This window comes from Cinclus cinclus, chromosome 6, assembly GCF_963662255.1.
Source record: "Cinclus cinclus chromosome 6, bCinCin1.1, whole genome shotgun sequence".
Classification (NCBI taxonomy): domain Eukaryota; kingdom Metazoa; phylum Chordata; class Aves; order Passeriformes; family Cinclidae; genus Cinclus; species Cinclus cinclus.
The window spans coordinates 4,865,765-4,888,126 of NC_085051.1; the positions used below are offsets into that span (position 1 = coordinate 4,865,765).

The window sequence follows — 22,362 nt, forward strand, 5'->3', positions numbered from 1 at the left end:
GGATCACTACTGTTTTGCCTTTAGATTATTGTAGAAGTCTTTGTGGCAATTAGTTTAAAGAACCTTAGGGAAACTTCTTCCCAAAATGGATATAAAACTAGCAAAAGAAAGCTTCTAATTGTTTCTGTTTCAGCAGTTTGAGACTGCTGAAAACACAAAATACTGCAGTACAGCTTTACAGCTGACAAGTACTCTCACATATTTAAAATGTAAACTGATCTTTCACAAAACATGTTTCCTCAGTCTGACCAGATAATGATAGTAAGAAACACTGCATTGACCAGGAGTACAAGGAAAAAAGCATATTCTTCTTTTTAATGTTTCTACTTTTGGCTTTTTTTTGGAAGGGTTGTTGTATACGTGAGACACTCAGGGAAAATTGCTAAAGAATTTTTTTGCAATTACTACTTAATGCCATTATCTTTCCCAGAAATAAGCTGCTTGAATACTTCAGCAGTATTGAACATGCCTTGCTGGTGTGATGGAAGCCAATACACTTTTTAGTTCAGGAATTGTTTTCTTCTTTGTATTATGTGCATGATACATCCATAATTCTGATTCTTGTTGCTACATTTTAAAGCTTTGGAAAAATCAAATCAATAAGTTTCTTATAGCAACTAGATGTCCTTGTATTAATCTACTTTTCTTGTTTCTGTGATTATGATTTATAAGTGGTAGTTTCCTATAGTGTAGGTTGTTACAATTTCAGAAGCCTCAGATTTAATACTGAAAAATTGTGAGTTGCCCAGACCCATGAAAAAGCTGTCATTGTTTTCCATCTCTGCCAACTTTTCATCACCAGCTGCTCTTAAAATTGCTTAGAAAGTATGACTGCATGTATGTGATTCTGCCAAGGGGTCTCACAAGGAAAAATGAGGCAAACAAGTGTCTGTTAAGCAAAATGTTTAGTATCTGCTTTGCAAGGGAAATGTAGCAAATGAGAAGGTCCCTGAGTGAGAAGTTAATACTTGAAATGTTCTAGTTCCCTTAGGGGAAAGGGAAGCGGGCTTAAAAAGCCTTATCACTCGAGTGGAAGACAACATTTTTTCCAGAGAAGTGGCAAAATCATTAGCAGCCAATTCTTATTGCAATTACATGTATAGTAGCAAGATAGGAATATTGGAGAAATTACACTTCCTTTCACTACATTGCTGTTACTCTTAGATCTAATATTTTTTTATCCAGGTAGTGTGTTTTGCTATCTGGCAAGGTAAATAAAGGAATTTTTTTTTTAGAACAGAGTTTGCATTATTACCACTGTGGATTCAGGAGTTGTGAAGAAATGCTACCTATACAACAGCTTAGTTTACTGCCTTTTTTGATAGTTAAAACTGCAGTCTAATAACACAGAAGTAAGTAAAGCCTAAAAGTGAAGATAAAATCAGTATCTCAAAATGGAAGGACAGGGTAAAGTGCAACAAAAATTGACTTCATGTTTGTGCCTTTAGTGCTTGGCTGTCATCCCCTGTGAGATTTTGTTTAAAAATAGAGCTCAGAAAATATTTCATGGAATGCAGGGTAAGTAGCAAGTAATTTTAACCTAAAGAAGAAAATCTTTGGAGATAATAATGTAAAGAAAAATTTCAGTGGTCATGTTATTATGCTTCTTAAGATCTCCCTATTAGATGTCAAGAGCAAATAGAAAAGCTTAAATATTAAAAAGCCTCCTCCTGTCTCCAAACATCCTCCATTGCTGCTCCCTCATATAGTAATACTGAACAGACTTCCTTAAAAAATTTTGCATATCACCTAACCCACTCTTTTCCTGAAGTCAAATCTGTTTTTCATAATATATATAAACGTGTTTTTCAAGCTTACTCTATAGGTCTGAGTAGAATATAAATGGAAAAAATGTCCTCTGAAGAAGCTAAAATGATTGCTAATCCTTTAGTTGACTCCTAGAAATTTAAACTGCAATTTAATTAGGTAGGCCAGATATTACTGGTAGTCTTTGTCTCCATAGAAAAAAGCTTTGCTCTGCACAGCAGGGTAGTATTTCTCACAGAAATATGGTAGCGTGGCAGCCTGTCATGTTGTCTTTGATGCCCAAGATAGTTTGGATGTCTTTGCATATGCAAATACGTTCCCAATTTTCTTTTCTAGGTTATTTGCACAAGAAGCGCACTAAACCACTATGCACTTAAAATCATCCATCTATTTTTAAAATTAAGTAGTTCAAGTGATGGTTCTAATCAATCTGTTTATGGTCTATCCTTTCCTGCAAACACAAAAATATGAAGTTTAATTTAGATGTGTGCTTAGAGACGTTAATGTAAAGCATGCCTCAGAGTATTCTTAATGGAAGTATGGTTTAAAATGTAAAAGGTGGGTCTAGTATTGTTTAAAACATTTCACATCTAATTCCATATAATTTAAGAAGTCTATAAACTTATTGAGGTCTCAGCTTTTGATTTTTAAACATCCTAAAACAAAGTAAGCATTATTTAGGTACCCACTTTTGTTCAATAGAATAAATCCAGTGTAGTTGGCATCACAGATGTATTTATTTCCATAAAATACTCAAGGTATACGTTGAAACATAAGCTCTGAATGTGGACACTTAAACTCTTAAATGGTGGTAGCCTTTGGCATGAATATTACTGAAGATGACAATGCCATGGTAACAGTTTTAGGGTGACTTAGTAATCTAAAAAAATAAGTTTTTATTAATCAGCTAGTAACCTTTCAACCTATTAGCATCTTATGAACAACAATAAATTATGGAGGTCCATTCTGCTCAGAGATAGGAAAGGTGTTTATGTAGATTTTTTTTTTTTTAGTTTCAGGTAGTTGCCATGCTGAAGAAGTTAAAAGATCAGACTTTACCTCTGTCAAAATTCCAGCCCTAGTTCTTGCTATTGTTTCTGTGCTTATTTTTGCTTACACATGATTTAATAGCCCAGAATTATTCTATTATTATCTCTGAAAGATTTATTAAAAGCATGAAGTACAGAAAACTGCTTTTCCTTGACCCTCCTGTGGTAACCAGTGTCTTTCTGCTCTTCTTACACCTTTGTTCCAAGCTGATTTTCCTTACAAGTGTGCAGAGTGATAGTGTATATGCATGTATACATATATTTGTGTGTTGGAGAGTGTGTATGTGTGTGTATATATATATACACACACACACACACACACACACGTAAGTAACAATCCATACCATCCTTTTTGGGCTCTAAGATACCATACCAACATACAAACATCATTTAATGGTGGTCTTTAAAAATTTCTAAGTGTCAGCAGTGCATCAGTGGTTCTATGAGAAGGCAAATACGTTTCAAAGTCTGCTTAATTGTCTTTGCTTCTTCCTCCTCTGCTTTCCTGGTTCTACAACCTTTCCCTGTGTATTTTGTCCCTAAAAAATGCTATTGGCTAGGTGGTGCTACTATGGAGTGGTGGAATCAAGACTCAGTGCTTGGATTCAGTACTTGCATTTCCAATGGTTGCACCACTTTTTCTACTGGTGAATTCTTCCCTTCTCAGAGTTCCCTTGGGGAAGAAACCGAGACACTTGAGTAAGTCTCTTTAGTATGTCAGTTCATTATTGGTAAGGGTTTAGTAATTTTTTTTTCTCTAGCACATCTAGCATCAGAATTCACGAGCTGTCTTAGTAAAGAAATTAATTCTGTTCCAAACACCATCACCATAAGAAAATTTTGGGGAGAGAAGTTTAGTAAATTTAGGGTGCAATTATAAAAGAAGACTCCTGAGACCCATCTATCTTTTAGATCCCAGGCACCAGTCTGTTGGTATATTTACTCTCCTTTATAATTTTCTAAATGTAATTCAAATTACACCAGCAACACAGAGGAAACATAAGCTTCATTCTCTACACTATAGAGAAAAAATAAACATATTTTGCTGTGGAAACTTAGTTCTTGTGTATTGTGTAAATTATCACTTGTTTAAGTGAAGGCTCCTGTTGCTGGTTATGACTGAGAACTTATGTTTGCTATGTTAGTATAAATGTAAAACTGTTTTGTATTCTTTTTGCTAAGTGAACAGTGTTCCTTGAAATACTCTTCAGTGCCTGAGCTACATCCCAGTGTAAAAGTAATTTCTCCCTGTTCTGGGTATGTTCAGTCAGAACAGCCTGCTCTGGGCTGAGTCCCATGGGCTCTGTGCATCCTGCCAGAGTAGCACTCATGCTGTGCTTTTATTGGTGTTTTATTTATGGCTACTGAATATGAGGGTGGTAGATGAAACTATTTTCTAGATATACTCTGAAGAAACTAACAAAGTAAATCTGCAGCAAACTAAGAGATGTTGGGGAAAATACAGTCGTCATCCTCTGTGTTCATGTCTACAGATATATAAAATACTTAGAAATCATGCTTATTTTCATTGCCATCTCTGGAAAATTTCAGGAAACTGTCAAGAAAATAATATAATGTAACTATTAAGAGTCTTGTTCCCAGCTTTTCATGTAATATTTATATATGAAATAATGGTAATGAAAATTTTATGTGAGACAGATGTGTTATACCACTTCTTTTTTGAGAGACTTGATTTACTGGATGTTGATACTAAGTTGGAATAAATTCATTTAGTAAAATAACGACATGTATAATCTAATAATGCAGTATTTCTAAGGCTAAATTAATACTGAAGTACTTCTATTATTTTTCCTGACTAAAAATACACTTGGTCACTATTTCAGTGATAGTAAATTAATGACATGCATTTAAGCAGACATCAAGTTGATCAATCAAATAGGTTGAATAAAAGAACCACAAATTAGAATCTTAGTTGCCTATAGTTCTCACTGTACAGAACAATGCCAGCAAGATTTAAGATACCTCAAACGGCTATTTAACTCATCCCCTAGAATAAATAATGCAACAAAAACTGACCAATTTTTTTGAATCAGCTTTTTTTAGCAGTGGTCAGAAAAGTAGGTACTAACACTGCAAGCTTAAAAGGACAAAGGGTCTCTTTGTATTGGGAAGCTGAATGTATAGAAGTATCTTTTTGCTTTGATTTGAATGCTGTATATCAAAATCTGACTTCAGTCTACAAAATAGTCAATATTTTATATTATTAATATAGTAAAATATTGCAGTATCCTATTGTTATGGATAGCATATACATAGTAGCATATTTGTATATTTTTACATGATATTTCTTCTACAGCCATATTTTATGTTAATAGTCATGTCTCACTAGCTAATTGTCAAGTTTAGTAAGAAAGTCTGTTGTAGGAGAAGGAGTGAACATGTTTGGGGAAAGTAGTGATTGTTTTAGACATAGTGATTTTTTTTTTCATTTATATGATGTTTCTTAGGCGTGCAGTAAATTTAAGGGGATATTAGAGTAAAAAAATTTCCTCAGTTTTATTAAAGTGATGATAAGTTTCTCCACAGCTTAAGAAAGTGTATGAATTTCATTGCAGAGTTGCAGCAATGAAGCATGAACAATAAAGCAAATTTGTCCTGAATTTGAAACAAAAGAGGAGCAAGCAGTTCTCACAGAAATGAGCTGTTGACATTCTTATCAGAGATCTTCTGGGCTTTAAAAGTTTTATATGGTTTTGGAGGCTTCTGGACAATGTTATAGAAAGTTACTGAAAGCATAGAAGTCTCAGCTGATGTTGGCTGAACAGTGGGTGGGTGGTGGAGGGAAGTATCCCATTTCTTAGTTATGTGCTGTCACCTAGGCACTACCTTTCATCTATGAACAAATTAGAAACTTGCATAGTGGTTTGAATGTACTTGATATTTAGCTGTTGCACAGTTTAAGCTGCAAATATTTGAACAAGTGAATGGGAATTTTCTTCCAATTCAGTCAACTGTAAACACTTTTGGAGACTTGTTACCCTTGAAGCCTTGCTGTTATGTTAGTTTTGAGGAGAGTTGTCAGTGGTGGAATGAAGGAGAAATAAATGGGTACAATATATATGTTGAATCTATGTGTGGTTCTCATTAACCTCTAAATTTACCTAGGTAGCATATATTATTCACTATCTTGAATTTTTTACAGTTTAAGGTGGAAAACAAAAGAAACATACTAGTAAATTAGGATACACTGAATACCATGTAATATACTTGTATGTTAATCTAAAATTTGCTCCTGTTTTGAGAATGGTTTTGACTCACTCTTTAGAAATATTAGTTTGTACATATGCATGAGAAAATGATAGAAGTTTAACTTACGGATCAGAACACTAGGGAGGCATGAATGAAGCTGAAATAGTTACAATTACTATGAATTGTGCTACTTAAATTAATTGGAGAGAGAAAGATCCAGTAAACCAGATGTTCCCACTTGGTAAAAAGGGCATTGCTACTTAATTAGAATCTGCAAAATGGTTCACTGAAAAATCACTCCATATTGGCTAAATCCAAGGAAGTTCTTTCTATACATTTCAATAGAAATATAACCTTTTTATTTATTAGCTTTGCTAAGTATTTGCATTGTACTTCCACCTTTTTTTTTTTTTTGTTTGAGCCAAAACTCCCTTTTTTTTTTTTTTTTTTAAGGATAAATTGATCAATGTGTTTTGCCTTGTGTAGACTTCAGTTGAATGATAGTGGCAGTATTTTGAATTTTAAACTTTCAGACTTGAAAGCAGCATACCATGTGATTTGCTATACTAACCACAAGCTATGAAGCAACCAATACTGTTGGCACATAATAAAATCAAGAAATTGCAGCAGATCTATAGTATCAAAGCCTGTATCAAAGTGTCTACCGGACTGGGCCTCTTACCTGTGGTTCGAAGGAGCTCTGAATTATAGGCTACCCATGGATAGGCACATGGTATCTTGTTTTAATGTCCTTACTAAGGTCACCCAAACATTACCCTTGGGTTGTGGGCTAATCCAGCCAAAGGCATGTGGCACAGTCAAGAACATCTGGGCAGCACCAATGGAGATAGTTTTCATCTTTGGACAGGGATGGGGCTTCTGATAGGGAATATAAGCAAAATTTGGTGGGAGGGTTAGGGTTTACTCCTTCATTCCTTTACTCTGTTCCTCCCCTCCCCCTGTTTTTTGGTGTTGGGTTGGCAGTGTGGTGGTGTTGTGTTGTTATGTTTGTTTCTTTTTTTTCTTTTTTTTTTTTTTTTTTTTTTTTTTTTTTTTTTTTTTTTTTTTTTGCTCTAGAAGCTAAGGATGGGGGAGTGAATATAGGGTTAGGGGGGGTTGGGCAAGAATTGAAGGGAGGGAACGATAGGGTTTTCTAGGAGGTATGACCACATGTAAACTCAAGATCACTTTGTGGCCCGGCTGTGTCTGGCCTATGGCTTGTCTGATGCAGCCAAACATTGTTCTGTTTTCTGTCTTGTCTGCTGCCTTGTGATGGAACAGTCTTTTCTTTGGTGTGTGGATGCTCAGTGGTGCCTTTGGCTCCAAGCAGAACTGGTCTGGTTTTGAGGAGGTCTTGTATTAGGCTCAGGAGAATTGTTCTTGGTGTTTGTGGGAGCAGTATTTGCAGTGCCTACATATGGTTTTATGTTTTTTTCCTGGGAACCGTTTTGGGCCAGATGGTAGGGAGACACAGGTGTACCCCCATCCCCAGGTAATTAATTGGACAGGTCCAGAGATTTGATGTGTTTGAGTTTTTTACTTGCACTGGTGGTTTCCCAGTGAGCTTAGCTTGGATCGAATTTGCGACGTGGTGGAGTACTGGGGAGTCAGGCTCTGATGCTGTACAATTTAGGAAGTTAATGACGTAGAGAGCTTTATAGTGTTTTGACAGGAGATGTAATTTTTTCTCTCTGCTGTTGACTGAGGACACTTTTGAGGGTTTGATGTATTCTCCCTATGATGGATTGTCCTATGGGATTTGCAGGTATACCTTTGTGTTCTTTTCCCCACTCACTGAAGAACTATTTTAATTTACGAGAGCCATAGGTGGGTCCATGATCTGTTTTGATTGCTTTTGGGACTCCCAGAGTGGTGAATGCAAGGAGAAAATGCTTAATGGTGTGAGTGGCATTCTCTCCTGCATGAGCTGACACAAATACTGCTCCAGAAAATGTATTGACTGACATGTGCACGTATTTAGACTTTCTGAAGGGTGGGAAATGGGTCGTGTCAGTCTGCCACAACTGGCCAGTGTTCAGGCCTCTGGGATTGACCCCTGTACCCATAGATGATATCTGGTAATTTTGGCAGTTCGGGCACGTTGCAAAAATAGCTTTTGCTTGATCTTTTGGGAGCTTGAACATTCTGATGAGGGCAGGTACATTTTGATGAAAAAATGCATGTGACAACTTTGCCTGACCAAAGATGTCAGGGATGTTAGCAGTTTCTGTTGACATGGCCACTGTGTCCGCTTTCCTGTTCCCTTCTGTGATGATACTTGGGAGGTTGGTGTGTGACCTCACATGCATAATATGGTAAGGTTGCTTTCTGTGGGAGATTAAGTGTGTCAATGCAGAAATTAATTGGTGTAGTTATGGATTGGAAACCTCCTTGAGAAGAGCATGTTCTACTCTCAAAGCTGTACCAGCAACGTAAGGTGAATCCGTGACCAGATTAAAGGGTTCGTCTTTGAATTTCTGAAAGAGTCTGACAACAGCTGCTAACTCAGCAATTCATGGAGATCCCTCTGCTATTTGGACATCAAATTGCCAACTTTGGGTTTTGGGGTCTTTCCAGGTCATTAGACTTGTGGGATGACCCTGAGCCATCTGTAAAAACAGAGCTTTGAGAGGTGTCCTACTTTGGACTAATTTTTGGACCAGAATAAAGGAAGCATCCTGATTAAAGTCTGTGTTTTGGTATGCATATGGAAATTTGGCCTGTATAGATCTAGGGTGAACTGGAGGTTTCCATTGGTCTGGAGCAAATGCTCCAGGTCCCGAGTAGTCAGTGGCAAGTATATACATGTGAACTCACACCCTGCAAGGGAGCAGAGGTGAATTCTGGCCTTTTTTATTAGATGTGCATGATTTCTTGAAAGGTGGTAATTGTCTTTGTAGGTTGATTGTTTGTAAAAATCCATTCAAGTATTAATAGAGGGTCTCTGAGTTGAGGGTCCCATTGGAAAATTAACTGGTAGAAATGGGGAGCCTTTCCCAAAATGACAAAATGGAAAGTCAGGTTGGGCTCAAAGCAATGGTCTTGGTGTGAAGATACGGCCTCCTGGACTTTGGTGATGGCATCTTGGGCTTCTGGTGTGAGGGTGCTTGGAGAATTCAGGTCTCTGTTGCCATGGAGGAGGTTGAACAGGGGGGCAAGGTTGTCTGTTGTAATTCCTAGTAGGGGACTTATCCAGTTGACGGATCTGCACAAACTGTGTAGGTGTCTCAGGGTTTTTGGGTTGTCCTGGATGGAGAGTTGCGGGGGTACGGTGGTCCTTTCATGGATCTGGAGTCCAAGATTTGTCCATGGTTTGGTGTACTGCCCTTTGTCCTCATGATCTCAAATCCTGCTTTCTCTATAGTTTCAATGTTTTTTTTAACTGTTTTGTACTAGTAAGTCCTTTCTGACGCGCAGATTAGGATATAATCCATATAGTGGTGGATGATTGCATCTGGGAATAAGTTCTGAATGGGGGAAAGAATGTGAGCAATGCACCATTGGCATATGTTGGGATAGTTTTTAAGTCCTTGAGGAAGAAAAAGCCAGTGATCTCTTGAGTGGAGCCTCTCTGTTGAGAGAGGGGAGACAGAAAGCAAACTGTGGGGCATCTTGGGGGTGCAGTGGGATGCTGAAGAAACAGTCTTTGATGTCAGTGGTGTCAAGTGTCCAGTCTTGGGGCAGCATTGATGGTGAGGGCAGGCCAGGCTGGAGGGGCCCCATGTCCTCGATAACGTCGTTGATCTTGCCAAGGTCATGGACGAGCCTCCACCTGTCCGTCCCAGGGTTTTGCAGTATGAAGACTGGGAAGCTCCAAGGGCTGGTGGTCTTGATGATATGGCCTTTTGCAAGGTGCTTTTCCACAAAGGCTTGTAGTATGCACAGTTTTACTTTCAAGAGGGGCCACTGCTTGACCCAGACTGGGTCCTTGCTTTTCCAGGTGAGCCAAGGGGTGGATGGTAATGCACGCTCCTCAGTGACCCCAGTCAGAAATCCCGGTTGCAAATTCTGATAGAAGCTCCCCATTGAGATAGGACATCCCTGCCCCATAGGGTGAGGGGACCCTTACCACAAACAGATGGATGGTTGACAGCTTGCCTTCAGGCCCTTTGACGATGACATTTTGCTTGCTTCACACAGACACCGTGACTCCACCAATATCCTGGAAATCATACCTGCTACCAGTTGTAGTTCCCAGTTTGCTGGCCATTCCAAGCAGGCGATGATGGTCATGTCTGCACCAGTGTCTAGCATCCCTGGTCTGTGGATCTTTTCTCTTTTGCAGAAAAGGCTGCACTCGATAATAGTCTTGTTTGAGCCCATGATCTGTGCCCACATTATTGTGGGGTTGAGGGGAAGCCGTTCCCTGGTTTTGTGGGAGCAAAAAGGCCTGTGCAATCAGTGTTCCCTGTGAAAGATAAAAAGGAGTGTCCGTGCAGCACAGCTGGACAAAAATTTCTTGTCCAGGGAGTACTGTTTTTGTTTCCAGCAAAACAAAAATTTGCTTGGCCCATGGAAAGTGTCACCAAGGATTAGAATGTCCCAGGGACCATCTGGTAAGCCATGCTTCCCTGTGGGAACCTGGTGGAAGCACCCATCTGCAAAATCAATGTTGTTACAGCTGGTATTGAGTTCCCATTTGTATCGCTCTGTATGTTGGATCCCTTTGTCATTTAGGATCTCCTAGGATGATGGGCTGTGATGTTCTCCATTTTTCACAGGTGGGGCGGGGCAGGATGCAACTTTTGATTTGTTGTCTGAGAGCAGGATTTTTACCACGCTCTGCTGAAAGTTTCCTGAGCACTGCTGATACTGTTGCTGTCTCTGGGGATTTTGGTGATTGGTGTGAGGGTCTGGGGTGGGTGACTTCTCTGGGCAGTCCTTTATAAAGTGTCCAAGTTCCCCACAGTGAAAACAGCAGGCATTATCTTTGGACGTCACCACTGCAAATGCACCTGAGACCCCTTCTGCAATGCCCTCGGCAACTGCTTGGGCAACTGCGTTTTCAGTGCATGAGTGGCGTGTAGGGCTTTCCACTGTCTGTTCAGTGGTGGGTTCTGTGTCGAGGGGTAAAGCCCTCAGAATAGTTTTACATTGTTCATTAGCATTACTCATAGCAAGTTTACCCAAAAGTTCTTTTTGTGCCTCTATACTCTCTGTTTTTCCAGGGCATCCTTTAGTCTGTCCACAAATTCAATAAAATTCTTCTCTACCCTTTGTTTGATACTAGAGAAATTTAGGGTGGGGATGAAGTAATCTGGTGTAAGGAGAAATTAAGTCTTTGCTGCATTAGTTATGTCCTGCAGTGTCTCCTCAGGTGGAATGTTAGCTTGGTCAGAGGGTTTTTGAAGATCACCCTCACCAGTGAGTTGCTTAACAGTGAAATTTTGCTGATTTGCATCTTTGGAATAGTTATCAGATAATGTTTTTAACTGTTTTTGCTATGCCTTTCCTATAGCATGTATTCAGCAAGGGTAAGGAGGAATTGAGCAATATTTTTGATGTCATGAGGGACTAAGGTGTATGCAGAAAAAATAGCTTCTAAGAAGTTTCTAAAAATAATGGGCTCCACGGCCATGCTCTTTGATGACCTTATGTAATTCTATTATTTTTAATTTTTTTTTTTTTTTTTAGTAACTGCTTTCCCATGCTGTTTTGTTTGTGCCCCCCCCCCCCCTTCCTTTTTTATAAGTTACTGGGAAGGCTGAAATCCTTTGAGCTAATTCCCATTCACCTGCTGGGGTAGCTTCAGTTTTAGTTATTGCCCAGGGGTCTATCTACCCCACATTTCCCGTGCAAGGGAGATGGGGTGTGGGAGGTGGGATGGATGGCTTTGAGCCAGCCTTTAGGGGAGGAGGTAAGATAGACGAATCTGTAATATGGTCTCAGGAGAGTGAGGGATATAGGTGGGGTTTTGAAAACTGAAAAACTGTTTTTTTGGGTTTTTTTTTTTTGTTTGTTTGTTTGTTTTTTGTTGGGGAAGATGAAACAGGAAGACCTTATAAATATGATTGCCTGTCAAAAGATTTTGAGAATATGGAAACTATAAGTGAGATTGAAATGAAAGCTATTTTTGAGATACCAAGCCTTAGTTACTGAACAACTGGAAAGCAATAGTACAGCCAGCTGCAAGTAATCCCCTTTTGATTAAACAATTCCCTCTGCTTGCAGACAGCTCCAAGGGTCAGAGCAGACCCTACTAGCTTGGCAGAAGGGGTCCAAAGAGTAGTTTTTAGGGTTTAAACACAGTATGGTCATGTAATGATTCTTATAGGCTGTAAATAAGTGCCGTAGGATCTGTATCTTGTATTAGATTGGATAGTGACAATTAGAAGATCATTTATTGTATTGTAATGGGAACTTTGCTCTCTTGCTCTTTCAGGCCTGCTCCAAGCTGCAGCTGGCAGCTCCACGCAGGGCCCTTGCACCCATGCCCTTTGCAAAAAACCACAGGTTCCAAGACCTGGCTTTAGAGATCTCTCGTCTCTGTCCATCCCACCCACCTTAGCTCCTGCAGTTTTTCTGGGTTTGGGGTGGACACTACGTTATCTCCATTTGCATTTGAACAGAGGGGAGGGGGAAGAGATAAGGGCATGGTGGGGGTGACGGCAAGGGCTTTTTACATTCAGAGTTTTTTTCTGCTGCTGTTATGATAGCTGGGAAAATAGGAATGAAATGTGTGGCAGAAAAATCTCCTTTAGCTTGGAATTCATATATTTTTGTCCCTACTGAGTCCCAGAAGGAGTCACAAGTGATAGAATGTACGTCAGAAGTAGGGAATTGACCAGAAATCCATTTTATAAAATTTTTCGAATTAGTTTTTGATAGATTTCCTTGAGAGAAAGAAAAGCTGTTAGTAGATAAGATTTGTAGAATTTGGGGATATAGGTGTTTCTCAGTATGGGATAGCTGAGGTTTCCCCAGTTCTGAACCCATATTGAATCCCATCCCAGCGGAAAAATAAAAACAAATAAGACCCAAAGTAAAAAAAAGTGCTCTAAGAGAGGCTGATATAATTACAAATCTTCAGCCGATGGGGGTCAAAGACGGCTGGGTTGGTGGTCGGTCATTGTGCAGATCCTCAGGAATCGGTTCCCAGATGGTGACGTTGAGGCTTTCGGACGGCCCGGGGAGGTAGCTGTGCTCTAATGAAGAGGGTACCTGCCGAGGCGGTGCCGAACCGAAGGCGTTAATGGTTCCAAGGAATGCCGCTCGCTGTCGGGCTGGCAAGGATCCACGTCCCTGTTCGGGCATCACCTGTTACAGCTGTGTTGGGGTTTGGTCCAACCCTGGCTGCTGCCTGACTTCCCACATAGTGAGGTCCCACCGGGAACAGGCTGGCCTGGAGTCTGGGCAGTTTCAGCCACAGAGGTACCAAGGTGCAAGCAGTGCCTGGGTTTCAGTCAATCAGCTCTTAGAATGGTTTCAGGTCTAAGTGATTTCAGCTTGGCTGCAGGTACCTCAGCTGATGCTGGGGTGAGAGATGGAGAAGCGCTGTGTAGAAATTCTACAGAGTTCTTTATTGTCTTCTGTGAAGGGTGTCCAGTGACAACAGCATTCCACTGAACTGGGTAAAAGTAGGAGTTTTTATAGGGAAAGCATGGCTTGGCAGAAGAACCAATGGCTTGAGGCTAAGGAAATATGACCAATAGTTTTACAAGGAGATAAAGCGGGGTCCGAAGTGAGGAGAAGGGTCTCTTAGCCCAGTCACCGTGACTAAGTAATTGTTATCTAGGGGGTAGCTCTCCAAGGAGGCCTCGTGAGGGGCCCTGCTCCCTCCGCATGACTGGCACTTAGTGCTGTGATTTAGTTGTCAAGGTGGTGTTTGGTTAGACTCAAATATCTTGGAGGTCCATCCTAACCTAAGTGGTGTTTGGTTAGACTCAGATATCTTGGAGGTCCATCCTAACCTAATGGTTCTATCGTTCTCTAGTCTGTTTTTAGTTTGTTTGGTCTCTTTCAAATCATGCAAAACACAGAATGCAAAAATAGCTTGCATTAGCAGAGCATGTAAAGCAGGGTTTTCCATATCAAGGTCAGGTAGTTCCTTGTGTTTGCAAGCATGTTGGGAAGGAACAAGTCAAGACGTAAACATTGCTAACATTACATTCAAAAGCACTTCAACTATACCATCCATGCAAACATTTCTATAAAAAGCATTTATTTTTAATTTTTTTAGATTTGTTTCTGTCCCGGAGAAGTAACTCGCAAACAAACAAACACAAGTATGTTTGTCCTATAAAGCTTGCAGAGGTACAAAGCTGAGAAAATTGTTTGAATTGACTTGCCTTTATTTTTTTTCTTTTTAATTCCTACTTGAAAGTAGGGATTAACAAAAGTTCATATCAATACACATCACACAAGAATTTTAAGGTTTTTACATGGCTGAAATAACTGGAATATGGGTTCTATGGGTGAAGCTATTTTATTTTTTTCTAATTAATTTGAAATCCTGAGCAACTGATGCATATCACTTTTTTGTCTTCTGAATTTTTTGCATATTTATCCTTCAAATATGTGGATATTTCCATGGTTTAGGAAGTTCTGTGTTATATACAGTTCATGCTGTCGCCCTGCATCTTTATGGATGCCATATCTAGAGTATTTTTCTTGTATGTCTGCTAGAGTGATTCCATGACATCATCAGGACTCTTCTTCAAAGATGGCAAAAAACGCATTGACTACATTTTGGTCTACAAGAAATCAAGTCCTCAGGTAGAAAAAAGAAGCACATTTGAGAAGAATTTGAGAGCAGAAGGGCTGATGTTAGAACGGGAGGTGAGTCCTGTTGCTCATGTGGCACAAAGAAAAATCCTTTATAATACTATCATACTTTACTGAACTGATAAAAGATTCCAGATAAAATTGCAAGTCTTTCCAGTTAGGCTGTTCCTGACATCTGCTTAATTGTATTAAACTAGTAAGAATCTTGATAGTGTGTGCTTAAAATGATGTGGGGATACATGATTGTACACAGCAGCATAGTGCAGTACAAAGGGAAAAGTTCCAGCTTTTTATGCTTGCAGAACAGAAGAAGCTTCAGTAAACCATGTTGTTGCTTTAAGGTATAATCTGTCTTTTGGCAGAATGCCTGATGTTGTCTCCCTGTTTTTTTCAAGGGGTTAATCCCCTATTCTGGTTAATCCATGGCTAGTAATTACTAGTATTAATATAAAAATGAAAGAAAATGGAGCTAGGAAAACAGCCTTAGATTTTTTGCTGTCTTATGAATTACCTACAGAACAGGTATATATTTAGTCTATTCTGATGTAAGCTCCTGTTGTTCGTGTATTTTTCATCTTGATTTTTCATCTCAGTAAAGTTGTAATATGTGTTCTGTGTTTAAGCAATGAGCTTGCAAGATATAGATCACACTATAGCACATTGAATATTTATAACTAACCTGACTAAAATTTGGTTTTAAGGCTCTTAAGAATTGTTACAGTATAGTAGTAAAAATATCTGATTTTGTTCCAATTTAAATAAACAGTAAAATCTTAGCTTTTGTCAGTTCAGAATTATTGACCTTCAGCAACAAATGGTTTCATAAGATCTCAAATGTTCTTGTTTTCCAGTAGTATTTTATTTTATCCACATCTTTTGGGAAAGTAAAATATTTGAGGTGGTAGTATTATGGAACTGTGATATGACTTTATGAAATTGGTAGGTAAAATTGTAAACATTTGTGTTATTAACCTTTTAACTTCATTTTCTTTTACCTTTTACTTACCAAACCTTGCAAACTCAAGCTCTTGGGGGCTTTAATCAGACTCAACTGAAATATCAAAGTATCTGTTATAAATGTTACAAGATTATACTTATATGCTTAAGTTATAAAAATACTTATATGCTTATATGCTTGAGTTGTAAAAATCTCAAGCAGATATATCTTGGACAGGGGTGGAGAACTGAAGTGTTTATAAGAGAAGGTGAATATAGAAATCTGTAAGGCTGAAACTCTTTGTTTTATGTACAAATAAGTGATGAAAAACATTTTTATCAAGTACACATTGTAATTTTAACAAAAAACCGTCTCAGTTCATACACATTTAAAAGATCCCAGTAGATATTTTAATTACTGAAACACTCCCTTGAGTTACCATTTTGGCTGAGTGCAACCTCCAGTCTTTGCTCATCTGTTTTCATGTCTCTAGCAGCTGACCATGCTTCTCATTTAATGGGAGACATGCAGAATGGTGTTCTATCTGTTTATCTAAGGTTGGTGGTCTTTTTGAGATTTACAATTATTTCCATAGAAATTTTATTCCATATAAAAAGGTGCTGCATTTGGTCTGCATTTGTGACCAAAGATCTTTCCTTTTGTCCCACTAGTCTACACATACTGCAGTTTGTAAGGGAAAAGGGTTACTGGTTTTCCTTTGCCTAGAAGAGCACTTATTTTCAGAGTTGCATGCCCAATTCAGGTCTAAAATCAGAATTTGAGTCTGAAGAATGCTTCTAGGAGGGTGGTTGCTATGGGTTTAAATTATTGATATGTATTTGCATGTTATTATTCTTTACAGCCAGCTGTTACCAACAGTGATATCATGTTTGTTAAAATTCACTGTCCATGGGAGACATTATGCAAATATGCAGAAAGAATGAACATCAGGATGCCTTTCAGGTATTGTGGAAACTATTTTAAGAAACCTACAATTTAGTGCTTAATATTGAAAGTTCATCACTTAATTCTAAAATGCAGTCTATACTGCTTCTGTAGCCAAGCATGCTCATTTATTTTAGTGATGTGGTAGGGAGAGAGGAGAAACAAATAAGTCCCATTCTTTCCTCATTTTTACATGTTACTCTGTGTTAGTTGTTTTCAAACTTGCATTCTAAATAAAGTTTGAGCATATGTCTTTCAGAAAACAGTAGTTCACACATTGTTTTGAATGTTCTTGGCAGAGTTCTAAATTTTATCCATCTGAGCTTGAGTATCCTCCATGATTTTAGGGTTTTTCTGAAGTTTTACTGAAAGACAAGTGAAATGACAGAAAAATCTAGTGTCTTCCATGTCTCCAGTATAACACATGTTGTTAAAATTTGAGTAAAATGAGGTCCAGTAGCTTTCTTGAGGCAGAATAACGGGCTGAACGGAGTTCCTTGTCTGAATACAAAACAAGTTCTATTGCATGTTTTTGCAATAAATATTTGTTATTAATTTGTGGGACAGACTAACATTTCCTGCAACAGAACATAAGTCTTTAAAGGAGAAAATATGCCTTTTCAAATGGATTAATAATGTTCTTAGGAAGAGAGAAGAGCATATAGCATGCTGTAAACCTCCCCATAAGTTAAAGTGGTAACTAGATGTCAAAGTTGTGTGACTCGTGGAAAATGCCCTTGCAGTTCTCCTTTCTCACTACAGCTGCCAAGTGCTCAATCTTTTATGCTATGGCTGCGTGGCTCTCTTGTATTGGTCCGAAGACAGAAACTATGATTTTGAAGCATCCATTGCTCAAATCTTGCTCCACATACCCAGTTTTGTAATGAGTTTTCTCATCATCCCCTTAAGATTTCAGAGGCCTTTCCATAACAAAATCTTTTCTGTAATCTTCCTTATGTGTAAGAATATTATTATACTGCTGTTTGAGCTTATCTAGTATAAAAATGATTGTCAGTATATTAAATATAGAAGTGTTTGTGCATATACACAATCTAAATTCCAATTAATTTTTTTTTCTTACTTTTGATACATTAATTCACAAAATTGTGTTTTAGGAATGGTTTCAGTTCTTCACAGTTTGGGTTACTTCATAGATCCATAGTGTTCTCAGAACAAAAATGGCTAACTCACAATCCTGCTTTATTTGGAAGGCATTCTAGAGCATGTTTCTTTATTGTATTATTAAATTACACTTTAGTATTTCCCCAAAGTGTCTTTATTCCTGGGCTGTTGCTTTAGCTTATTTTTATCCAATTCATTTCAGTAAACAGAAAGGAGGTAAAATACTAAATTTTGCATTTTCACCCTTTTGGTAGTTTTGCTGTACAGTGAAATTCATGTATTTGGGAAGAAAGTTTTCCACTTCTACCTTCATAATAGAGCTGTGAGAAACAGTAAATTGGACAGCATTTCTATAATCTTTAAAAGTATTTTAATAGGAATTTAAGTGAAATTGCAGTCTAAACCTTGTGTGAGTATTTCAGTATATTTCTTGAATTTCTATACCTTTTAAAAGAAGACTCCATGCAATTCTATTACAAACACAAACTGGATGTAGCAGAATTGAAGAACAGTCTTTCCTACTTTGCCACCAGCCTTTGCAAAGTGTCCCCTACAGGAAATGAGCAGTTTTTCATGATGCCTTCTCTATTTATAGAAGGCTGTGCTTTAGAAACTTGCCGAGATAGAGTTCTTCTTCTTTGTTCATATATGCTGAGATGGCTTTTTCATGGATGCAAAAATATAAACCTATACTCCTGTAACAACGACCAGTGACCACACAATTTCATATCACATCTTATGTTAAAAACACTTGTGCTTGAAGGGTTGAACTTGCTTTTTTTTAATGAAACACTTCCTACCTGGATGGTGTATGTTGTATTCCTGAGGTAACCATTCAATGGACAAAGGAACCTCAAATGATACAGTTCTCCCTCAGTTAGTGATTACTCAGTGAACTAGAGTGTCTTCCTCCCAAAAAGTTTTAGGTCATCCTTAGATTTAGGTAGGCTGAAGAGAAGAGAGTTGGACTTGTGTCCAACTTGATCTTTGTGAGTCCCTTCTTTCTTGAGATATTCTGTAATTCTGAAAAGCAAATTATTTCTCTTAGTCTTTATCTGTCTTATCAGTGGTTTCTGACTGCTTCTAGTATATAGTTGAAGATGACAGATAACCTTCCCTACAGTGTTTTAATGCAGTACACCCTTTTGCTCTTGTGCAATCTTACAAAATTTTGGCTTTTAGTTATGGTCACTAAAATATACTATATGTCAATATCATATATGAATAACACATGAAGAATTAAATTAATACTTTCTAGCTTCATTTTGGTCAATCCAGGACTCTAAACAAAATTAACAGAATTATCACACAGGTTACTTCTTTTCTCTGTTTCTGAAAAGTAAAAATACTTCTGAGATTCACCCACAACCCCAGAACTGTTTTAGCATGACATTAGACTGAAATGTGTTGGCAGATATATAATATGTAACATATATGTAATATAGATGGAATCTCAGTGTTTCAATTGCAGAAGGAAATTTTTCTAAAATTATCATAGTGTGCAGTGATCATTATTGTCTTGTAAATAGGGCTGAATTTGCAGTGTTACTTTATTTGGAAGTGTATGTATATGGCTTCAAATAGGGTCTGTGTAAACATCAACGTTAGATCATTACTGAATTGCAATTTTTTAACTTTTATAGGTGTATTTGTTGAGTATATGATCTCTCAATAGAAATGCAACTACTCTATATATGCACTATATATAGTTTCCAGAACTGAGACGAAGCTTTTAATTTTATTTGTCTACAAGTATCTTGTGGCACATAATTACTGTTGGTTGTAATAAATTATTTGTATCTGCAACTTAGCTGTTTTACACAGACAGTTCAGTAAGGTTAACTAAAGGGAATTAAAAGAAGGGTTCTGTTAAAAGAGTCTGAAAACCCTTTAACCCTTCATTCATTTACAATTCTGCCTAGAACTACCAAGTGTCAGGCTGACAACAATCTGCAGGTTGGTAGATACATAATTTTCCAATGGCCATGTATTTTCAAGGTGTCTTTCACCTTCTTTTTAATTTCAGTGTATCTTTCTAATTGTATTAATTTCAGTGGATCTTCCATGTAAGTAATGTATTTTAATAAATCTTAAATACTGCCCAGGTGTGCACTTGCACATCTTGCTAACTCCTGAGAATCTGCAATAATCAGGGCTTTTGTATAGTTGAAATATGATGTGAAATTATAGGAGGAAGCCAGGAAACAAGCCTGAAAACCTGAAGCTAGATGTGGAAAATATAACCATGCAGGAAATATGTCTCCATTTAGTTTCACAATAACTGTTCTCAGAAGACTTCACTGGGAATTTCTGGTCTTTTTTCTCTAAGTGTCTATAACCAGTGAAGGGTGGAGAGAATAGAAATGTTAAGTGACTTACTGATTAGCTATCTTTATTGTCAGTAGCTAGAAAACTAAGAAGTAATTTTAGAACAAAGGTAAAACTTGAAAAATGTGAAACTATGTCATTGTAATGACTTAGTCTATTTCAGTTGCTTTTAAAAAGTGTTTTTCACCTTTTTGTCTATGAAAATGCATGTTTTAAAATGTCTAGCATTCTTTTATAATGCTTATGTCCTTTTCATCTGTCTCCTACTTTATTAATCTCATCTGATATTTGCTGTTTTTTCAGGAAAAAATGTTATTACACGGACTGGAGGAGCAAAACCATGGGCAGGTTGGTGGGTGATGTGTAGCCTCTAATTTTGTCCTGTAGTCACCCTGCTAAAGAGAACCCATTTGCAGTTGTAAATTTATCCACAAAACTTGGAAAACTAGATTATTTTCCTGAAAACTCAAAATATGTCAGCTCCAAGTGTTAAGATATTCATCTGTAACAAGGTACTTTAAAGCTTTGCCAGTTCTCATTTTAGAAATGTAAAACTGTTTATGCTGGGGGGTGGGTAATAAAAAAAAAGACCTTATCCTCACAGCAAAGATTTAATACCAGATCTGTCTGCCATTGCATCTGCTGACATGATGGAATACTTCTTTAGTATGAAGGATACTTTTGAGTGCATGTTGCATGTTTTGTAGTATCAATTTTTAGGAATCTGGATGAAGCCATATCTATGTTTTTTTGTTTGTTTGTTTTGTTTTGTTTTTTTTTTTTTTTTTGCCTAAATACTGCATAACCATTTTGGTGTAACATATCCTTTATTTTATTTGGTATTTAAGTATACTGTTTCATCAGGCAATATCAGCTCTTGGATTTTTAAGAAAATGTTGCAGGGGAAAACTTTGTTGCAATAAGAAAATCATAATCTGATTTTTACCACTCTCAAATTTACTTCAAAGTTTTATGAATTTTAGTGTCCACATGGCCAAGGCAAGAAAGCAGGGAGGAGTTTCACTTGCTTTGTTCAGTGTGACTAGATATGTTCTTGACTAAAGCATAAGTATCCACAGTTCAGCCACATGAACTGTCTTGGAAAATTAGTTTCTCCAGACTCAATACTGCATTTTTAGCTATAATCTTACTAATTTAAGGATGAGTTTTATTCAAGTAAAGTGTTCAAGATGGATTGCAATTAATTATTTTTCATTTTGCTTTTTAACTCCTTATTTTCTTTCATTTTCTTAATGTGGGAGTTTCCTGCTTTCATTTAATTTCGTTTACGTTGTCACACGTCACTATGATGTCACTAAATATATAATGCTGGAGATAGAAATAACAAGGAATTGAGAGCATTAAATCTGACTTCTTATTGTTTCAGTTTGCAGAGGAATATTAGAGAGCTGAAAAGTTGGTTGCCAAGAAATCCAATGAAGCTTGATAAGGAGGCACTGCCTGATCTGGAAGAAACAGATTGCTACACAGCACCCTTTAGCCGTGCACGCATACACCAGTAAGTGCTGGGCTTGGAAAAGCACTGCCAGAGACTACCAGGATATTCTGTTTGCTCCCTTCTAAGCAAGTGCCATAGAGGTAGCTGCTGACAGATGCAATACTAAGTATCATATTTGATAAGTTATTTGATGGTCACTCAGTGACTTAATCTGAAATTATCTGAAAAATGAGTGTTGTCGTTTTTATTTCCCTTATGTTACAAAATGCAAATACTTGCTCAAGTTTTCTGTACTTGTTACTTATTTTACTTAGACAAAACCTGATGTAGCTGTTGAAATTTGGAACACTGGAAGTGAGCTAAAACCAGTGATGATTCTTTTTCTCTCTTACCAGATCTGCATTTAAAAATATCTTTTGCTTCTGAAAATGCAAATATATATACAATGAAACCATAGGTATTCATCAGCAGGTTAACAATGCTATAATTAAACTGACATATGTTTTTTCAGAACCCATATAGTTAGATTATAAAATTCTGTTTCTTAATTTTAAAGTTACTTTGTGGTAACTGTTTTAGGAGAGAAAATTTTGTTTAAACTAGAAATATGAATTTGGATAAACATGTTTTTTTCTCCTCAGTAAAGAAGCCAAATGAACTGACTAGTGAACTGACTTTACCCCAGAAAAACAGAGTAATTGCATTACAGTCTCTTTTTTTTTTTTTTCCCCCAGTAACTTGCCATACTGCACTGGATAAATCCCCTTTTGGCTTTTGGTATTTTCTTCTCAATTAGCTCAGCTGATGTAATTAATGAATTG

The 22,362-nt window shown here is 37.5% G+C and overlaps 1 protein-coding gene across 2 annotated transcripts in view; it reads left to right on the forward strand.

Annotated features, from left to right (window-relative positions):
* The window catches only part of ANO3 (anoctamin 3), a 127,741-nt gene that overhangs the window by 72,738 nt on the left and 32,641 nt on the right, over positions 1-22,362 (forward strand). For both annotated transcript variants that reach the window (XM_062494943.1, XM_062494944.1), the window contains exons 5-8: positions 14,652-14,804; positions 16,550-16,650; positions 20,386-20,430; positions 21,470-21,601. In XM_062494943.1, the coding sequence (XP_062350927.1) occupies positions 14,652-14,804; positions 16,550-16,650; positions 20,386-20,430; positions 21,470-21,601 (431 nt within the window). The remainder of the gene's footprint in view (positions 1-14,651; positions 14,805-16,549; positions 16,651-20,385; positions 20,431-21,469; positions 21,602-22,362) is intronic.